Source organism: Ictidomys tridecemlineatus, chromosome 4, assembly GCF_052094955.1.
Source record: "Ictidomys tridecemlineatus isolate mIctTri1 chromosome 4, mIctTri1.hap1, whole genome shotgun sequence".
Lineage (NCBI taxonomy): Eukaryota > Metazoa > Chordata > Mammalia > Rodentia > Sciuridae > Ictidomys > Ictidomys tridecemlineatus.
In genome coordinates this window covers 189,994,243-190,001,944 of record NC_135480.1, presented here as the reverse complement: position 1 = coordinate 190,001,944, position 7,702 = coordinate 189,994,243, and the positions used below count along the sequence as shown (strand labels likewise).

Here is a 7,702-nt window from a genome sequence, read left to right as displayed (position 1 = left end):
CCTTCTGTATGGTGCCACCTCCCCAGCATCATCCAGTACTTTAGTCAGGACTTGGGGTCACTCAGTTGGATCCTATCATGTGCTCATAGAAACTAAGCATCTGAGTACATGAAGCACTCCTTCAACTTCATTGAAGGTTTTCTGAAGGAAAAGATCTCTCTAGTGCTTCTATTCTCATATGGGCGATGGCGTAGTCTTACTCAGAATTAAATACTTGTCGATTTATTGTGGGGAGACAGAAGGTTGCTGTGGTTGGGTTCAGAGAAAAAGGAAAAGGAATTTAATATTCTCAATACAAGATACCAAACATTAAGGACATTGTTTTATTCAACCCTGTTTTAATGCTTGTGATAAACAAAGATCCTATGCAGCATCTTTGGTAAAGACAGTCTCATTGTTTCTGAAGTTTGTGAAAAATTGAGTAATTCACCTAATGCCATACCCCAGGTGAACAGCAGAGCAGAGACCCTCCACACATTTCATTTCCCAATGGTGCTCATTCCCACCACTTACAATGAGCTTTCTGAGTCCAACAAGCCAGACCTACAGTTAAATCTGGTTCCCAGTGGAAGCTCTGGTTCCCAGGTAGAGCATCCATGACTCTTCATGGGAATATGTTTTGAGAAATGTAAGGTCACTAAGTAAATTTAAAAGAGGGGGGACAGCCAAGTTTCAAAAGGGCAAGAACAATCCTTGGCTTCATCTCAGAGAACGAAAGACCATTCCAAGGACAGAAAGGAGGAAAGGTGGAGGCACCTAGACAGGAAAAAAAAAAAAAACCAACACGATTAGATAAAAACGAGAGCTGGGGTGGAGCTACAGTGGGGACGTACTCACTCTTGGGGACTGTGAGGAGACAGTTTTATTCCTTACCAAGATGAAGCTCCTGCTGCTGAGTCTGGGACTGACCCTGATCTGTGCTCACACAGAGGGAACCCATGATGCTGTGACAAGCAACTTTGATTCGTCCAAGGTAAAACTGTGGAGCATTACGACTTTTGACATTGACGGGTGGCATGTTAAAGGAGTGGGTTCAGACCTGAACAAGAGCAATATTAAAATGCAACAGAAGGGCTGGGGATGTGGCTCAAGCGGTAGCACGCTCACCTGGTGTGCATGTGGCCGAGGTTCCATCCTCAGCACCACATACAAACCAAGATGTGTGTCCACTGAAAACTAAAAAATAAATATTAAAATTCTCTCTCTCTCTCTCTCTCTCTCTCTCTCTCTCTCTCTCTCTCTCTCTCTCAAAAAAAAAAAAAATGCAACAGTGCTGGGGACTTCCGTTTTCACTGAAGAGACAATGGAAATGTCCTAGGTGTCCTGTCAAATGATCTGAGTTCTAATTCCCTCTTCTCATCTGAGCCCTGCCCCACAGGCCAAGAGTTCAAGGAGAAGAGTGTCTGTGGCCTTCCCTCTCCGCTTTTCTCACTTAACCATTGCTCTTATTTATTGCAGTATTCAGGGGAGTGGTATTCCATTCTCCTGGCCTCTGATCAAAAGGAAAAGATAGAAGAAAACGGTAGCATGAGGGTTTTTGTGGAATATATCCATGCGTTGAAGAACTCTTCCTTAGGCTTTAAATTCCACATGATGTAAGTATGGCTTTTTTTGTTGGGAAATGGAAAATGAAAGAATAGGTATAATCTTAAACCTAAACACACACACACACACACACACACACACACACACACACACCAACTCATGCACACAGACATGTGCACATACATACTGAGCCTGCATCCAAAACCACAGTCCCTCAGTTGAACTGACCCAGGACTTGATAGACCTGGAAGTTTTTAAGATTCATGGATAAAGAGTTGGTTACAGGAGTAAATTGATTAGAAGTGGGGGATGCAGAGGGCAGAGGGGTATCAGAATCAAGGTTAGCATGACAATATGGAATAGTTCAAGAGCATGGGATTTAGAATCAACAGACGGAATTGATTTTTACCAGCTGTTGACCAAGAAAACCCATCCCTGACCAGGTGATGTGGTGCACAACTTTAATCCCAGTGGCTCAGAGGCTGAGCAGGAGTATCATGTTTTCAAAGCCAGCTTTAGCAACTTAGTGAGACCCTGACACTAAATAAAATATTAAAAACTGGCTGGGGATGTATCCTGGTTGTTAAGCACCCCTTGGTTTATCCCTAGTACCATAAAAAAATTCATCCCTTCCCACCTTCATTTTCCATGGACAAAAGCTGGTCATAAAGATTCTCCCTCTTGATTTCTTGTGAAGACTGAGTCAGGTGATGTTCATAAAGAACTCAGCTGAGAGGCACAATTATTGCATAGTTAGCTAATGATCTTAACGAGTGCTTGTGGTATATTAGTACTAAGTATGGGAAGTCGTAGTAATAATGGAGACAAGCAGTTCCAGCACTTTTTAAGTCATTTCCCAAGTATCAAAGTAAATGAAACAATTATGAAGAAAATCTGTTTGGTAATTGCACAAAAAATATTCAAAAGTTAGGTGGAATCAGAAACCCAGGTTATAGGTAGACTAGGGGACGAGGAAGCCAGCCTCATCAATATGTCCTGGGCAGCAACTCGTTCTTTTTTACAGTATAAATGGAGTATGTGCTGCAATTGAGTTTGTTTGTGACAAAACAGAAGAGGATGGTGTATATTCTGTTGAATGTAAGTAGACCACAAATGTTCTTTCTAAATTATATTTCCAACTGCAAGGAATTTACTGAACTCCAATATCATCAGGATATTTATCAATGACTCATTAATTCTCATTGAAGTAATATAATAGGGGCCATCTAATAACCAAGGTCCTGTATATAGGAAAAACTTAGGTGCCAAAGCCAATTCCTATAATACCATCAAACAAAGAATGCAGTCTGGTCAGACGTGCCTCCTTCTACAACAAAGGTAATTGGCAGGAGGGGAAAAGGTAAACTGGGTAGGACAGCTTCTCGTTTTCTGCCATCTGTGAGAATATGCTTGGTGGCCATTGCACACATATAGCCCAGGATGTAGCACCAGATATGTAATGCCAGAGGGCTTATTGGGAAGACAGACAGCATTATTGACAGAGATGGTGAAGGAAGTGGACAGGTCTCAGAAAGGACGATAGAGGGTGAGTTGCTGCTGAGTCCGAATGCTCTACACTCATGGTCTATTTACCAGTGTCCTTTTTAGAAGTCCTTCATGAGGCCCAGGGAGTTACAAATGGAAGGCATTACATATGTCTTCTAGAAGATGCATTGTATTTTTTCATGGGCAAGAATAGGTAAAAAGTTTTCATTGCTTCCCACAAACCAAAGAAGTTCTGAGCTGTATTCTGTTTCCTTCACAGATGATGGACATAATATATTTAAAGTACTCGAAACGGACTATGATAACTACATTATTATTTACCTCATAAATAAAAATAATGGGAATACATTCCAACTGCTGGAGGGCTACGGTAAAGTATTTTCATGCTGACACTCATCTTGGGTGGGAGGAGAGGGAATGAAGGACCCGAGACACAAAATGATCTCCCCAAGGTTATCCCAGACCGTCTCTTCCCCACTGAAGACAGATGTATACCTTTGGGAGTCCTCAGGCTCACTGAGGGGAGATCATGAGATCTCTCATTGTGCCAGAAAGATGTCTTACTGATGTCAGATTCAGAACAGGTCCTCACATACAATTGTCACCACCCATTTTCCTGTTCTCCTGGAGCCCTGTCCTCTCATTCTCTTCTATTGTCAAGACATAAGTCACAGCAGTAATGTCACTGTTCCCACAGGTCGAGCAGCAGATGTGAGCTCAGAACTCAAGCAGAAATTTGTAAAGCTTTGTGAAAAATATGGAATTGTTAAGGAAAACATACTGGACCTGACCACTGTTGGTAAGTTTAGCTAGCTGGCTTTCTCCTCCTGAAATTCATGTCCATAGAAAAGGAAAATCCAAGTGAAGATAATCAGCCTCCTTTGTGCCAACATGGAGAAGCATCCAATTACTCTTAGGGAAAAATAATAGGGAAGGTTGCTCTGAATGTCTTCTCTTTTGCCTCTGCAGACCGCTGTATCCAGGCCCGAGGTTGAACACAGTCCTAAGTCTCGAGGTAGGTGATCACTGACCCTCATGCAGAGGGATGGCCCGGGGAACAGTGTCTTCATAAACCATTAGGGACGTGTGCCCAAAGATTGCATGAAGAAAAACAACATCGAGGGCTTTCTGTACTCTCTATAAGCCCACTGGCATTACACATCTGGTGCTCTGCCCTGGACAATGTGCTGTGGCAATGTCACACAGATGGCAGGCAATGAGAAGCTATCCTACCCAATTAAATTTTCCCCTTCCAACTATCTTTGTTGCAGAGGGAGGTACACATGACCAAATTGTACACAGTTTTGAGTTGCATGACCTTGGGTCAGGACCTAGTCTTACCATGAACTTTTGCACAAATGGCCTAAGCAAACACAGGAGGAAGCAGTGACGTGCTCCTTACAGAGTGCTATGTGCAGGGGATGCAGGTAAAAAAGGCTCAGTTACTGATAATGAGCTTAAGGTTATGAGGACGTGAAGGTTGTAATGGAAAAAAAATAGGGTGTGAGTATGAAACCCATATAAATATGAATCTGTGTTTGTGGTCCATCTTCCAAGCCCAGGAAGCCATCTCACCTTCCAGTTAGGATAAGAATATCTTCTCTGACTCTGCACATCCTTGACTTCTCACTCCAGATTGGAACTGACTCATCTTTCCATTGTCCTCCAACCTGAAGGACAGACCCGGGTTTTAAAGATAAGAATTTCCCTTTGTCCTCAGTTCAATCCCAGGAATGAGTGATGAGTTTCTGTGTTCTCTTCAGGGCAGAGAGAAAGTTTCCTCACCTGGGCTCCAGCATCATCTATCTCCTTCCTCATTGCTATGCCACCTTATGACAAGTTCTGTCACCTGATTTCCACCACTGTCACATATGAATGTGTCATCCTGGAGTTCGAGGATCTTCCCGGATTGCTGAGGAAGATTCATCCATTCACCAAGAATCAAAGGCTTTCTCTAAATTTCTCTCTTTGCCACACCCAGGTCAACTCTACATGAAGAAGGTCTTTCTCTACCCCTTCAATAAATGATCAGCCCTGTAGTCCTGTGACTCGTCCTTGTTCTGGGAGAATGGGAGGCTAAAGTGGGTGAATGAGAGGACCTCCTGGTCCCAGCACCAGAAATCCTCCTCCAGTGTCTCAGAGTCTACTCTGTGTTTCAGGATTCTCCCTTCTCCTACAGTAATCCTTGGACCATCATCCCAAGTCCCCTGAAGGCTGCTTGCGATTTTATCTGCATATATATTAGTAACCCCATAAGACCTTATGTGTACTCTAAGAATATAAGACTTGCTTCATAATTTCTCTATCATAGAATTCTCTTTTTCAGTGTGTCACTGAGAGAGTGACAGTGCTGTGACAGATACCAGCTCAATGTGGTTTGGGCATGCCCTGTGCAAAAATAAAGTCTCCATCATCTTAGGCTCAAAGGTTAATGAGAGAACACTATCTACATTTGAAGCTTCCTGTATCTATCTTTGTCCCCAGAAAGAAAGCTAAATCAGGTTCAATTGTATTCCTCCTCAAATACTTGGTCTGGTTTCCAAAATATGGCAAAAGGCTACGTAGAAGGCCCACCAGTTATGGTAGGATCCTCCCCTCCCCACTCCTTCTGAAATGAGTTTCACAATGTTGTCCAGGCTAGCCTCAAAGTCCCTCGCCCAAGCCATCCTTCTACAGGCACATCCTTAGTACAGGCACCACAGCTGACTTGCCATTCCTTAATGGTGGCATTTAAGGGACAGGAAAGCTGAGGCCCAGAATGCATGTTCCAATGTCCCCAAGATTACTTAGAAGATAAATAACAATAGCAAGAGCCACATTGATGATGGGAAACAGTGGGCAGTACCACATGCCGACAAAATAAGCCCAAAGAAAGTCATGAAAAGTCCCTTGTCTATCCCCAGATCAAGGCAGCTCACACCGAGACCCACCCCCTTCAACTCCAAATATTATGTGCAAATGAGACATGAAATATTAAGAACACTCAAAGACAGAGGGGAATATCTATAGATCAGAAGCAGAGCAATACGTTTCTAATGAAAGAAAAGGGGAAACCACATGGGAACCAGAGAGTAAATGGAGCCGAGCAATGAAGTCCTCTGGGATCTGAGGACAGAGCAGAGCCACTAATGCATTGTTGGGGGCAAGTGTCACAAAAGCTAGGCAAGGGTTTAGGCTGAAGATGCACCTCCAAGGTCCAGGAGGTGAGCCAGAGAGACCCACCCCTAACTCCAAGGGAGTTGACAGCTCCTCTCCCCTACCTGGAGTCACAGAAAGAGGCTGTGGGCCTGTGGTTGCAGAAGCGACAACTTTAGGAAAAGCACCCCTTAATCTCCTGGGACTGGCCGGACTCTCACATTTAGGCTTCAGTGTTTTCACAGCTGGCCTGACTCTCATGGCTGGCTCTAGATTGTTCTGCTGGACATGAACCATCTGATCAAACACCAACAGGAGACAAGGGCACTCTGAGATCAGAAAAACAAAATACTTTTGCAATCCACTAACAGGATTCTCTCCTGGCTAAATTGAGTCACAACTATTTCTCTACCAATTGCAGATTTATGTCTGTCTATCTCCATTTCTTGTTTGTAAGCTTTATTGAGCTCTCTAACCATTGAGTTGTCCCTGCAATTCTGATTGCACCCAAGTTAGAGCTCCTCTGGGCCTCCCCAAATCCTATAGAAGGTTCTCTCTAAGACTCTTTCTGAGACCCCCAGTTCCCCTTGGTGAGTGTTCTTTCTAGCTGCAACAGTAAAGCCAACTTCTTGACCTACACATGTGTTCCTAGTGGTCTTTGGGGGAAGGGTATTAACATTTTTAGGACAAGAACACAGGTGTCCTCCATGCAGGGGAAGCACCAGGCTGAATCACAAATGCAAGGCTCGGTTTGACACTGTGTACCCATCAGGGGCCAGGACACAGAAGGCCTTCAAGGATTTTGGCCTGAGCAATTGGAAAACTGGAACTGCCATTGAATCCAGTCAGTTGGAGGCAAGAATTTAGTGGGGAAAGCTACATATCTCTGTTAAACATATCATCAGTCTATCTAGGTGGGCTGCTATCAGAGATGCAGGTGTGATCCAGTATGGTTTAATGAAGGTGGGATTAATTTCTCCCCTATGAACATCTGAAGTGAATATTCCCTGCAGGCATTCAGGAACCCACTTCTTTCTATACACTACTCCCTAGGACAATGTCCTCATCTGCAGGGGTTAAAGCTGAGTTGTAAGAGGTAAGCAAAAATAGATGGTGGGGAAGCATGGTCTTCCCTCCACTCCGCCCTGGGAGGTTCCTCCTAGTTCATCCTCCTTCATGGCCACTGCCCACTTCCTGCTTGCACAGGTTTAGAGAGATTACTTTCAGAATTAAATACCACATACTTTGGCTATTGGTTAGGTCCAAGTTTCTTTTTACAATACAAATTCCTCAAAAGCTTAGTAGATTTCTGGTGCACTAACCTCTTGGTTTCTCCCATGGACAGATTAACTGTACTCTTAGAAAACATTTAAGCCTGAAAACTCTGACATAGGCTAGGTCAGCCTCTATGATCTGCCCACCCTTTCCTTTAACAGTGGTTTGACAACATCTAAAGCAAGAGATTTGGGAGGGATGGATCCTTCAATCTCGTCTTCACCAGCGGTCTCCCTACTGT

At 43.7% G+C, this 7,702-nt stretch overlaps 1 protein-coding gene across 1 annotated transcript; it reads left to right on the top strand.

Moving 5' to 3' along the window:
• The first annotated feature begins 838 nt into the window (after positions 1 to 838).
• Positions 839 to 5,090, top strand: LOC144376912 (major urinary protein 4-like). The gene is made up of 7 exons (XM_078045174.1): positions 839 to 973; positions 1,459 to 1,595; positions 2,570 to 2,643; positions 3,311 to 3,421; positions 3,749 to 3,850; positions 4,021 to 4,066; positions 4,815 to 5,090. Exons 1-6 carry the CDS (start codon positions 878 to 880, stop codon positions 4,044 to 4,046), a joined length of 546 nt encoding a protein of 181 aa, XP_077901300.1. The 5' UTR covers positions 839 to 877; the 3' UTR covers positions 4,047 to 4,066; positions 4,815 to 5,090.
• The last annotated feature ends 2,612 nt before the right edge of the window (positions 5,091 to 7,702 follow it).

Bases quoted from the DNA above. Each gene is read 5' to 3' on its own strand.
- LOC144376912 (XM_078045174.1), top strand. From the start codon at position 878: ATGAAGCTCCTGCTGCTGAGTCTGGGACTGACCCTGATCTGTGCTCAC. The intron at 974-1,458 runs GTAAAACTGTGG...TATTTATTGCAG, and splicing joins GCAACTTTGATTCGTCCAAG to TATTCAGGGGAGTGGTATTC. The intron at 1,596-2,569 runs GTAAGTATGGCT...TCTTTTTTACAG, and splicing joins GGCTTTAAATTCCACATGAT to TATAAATGGAGTATGTGCTG.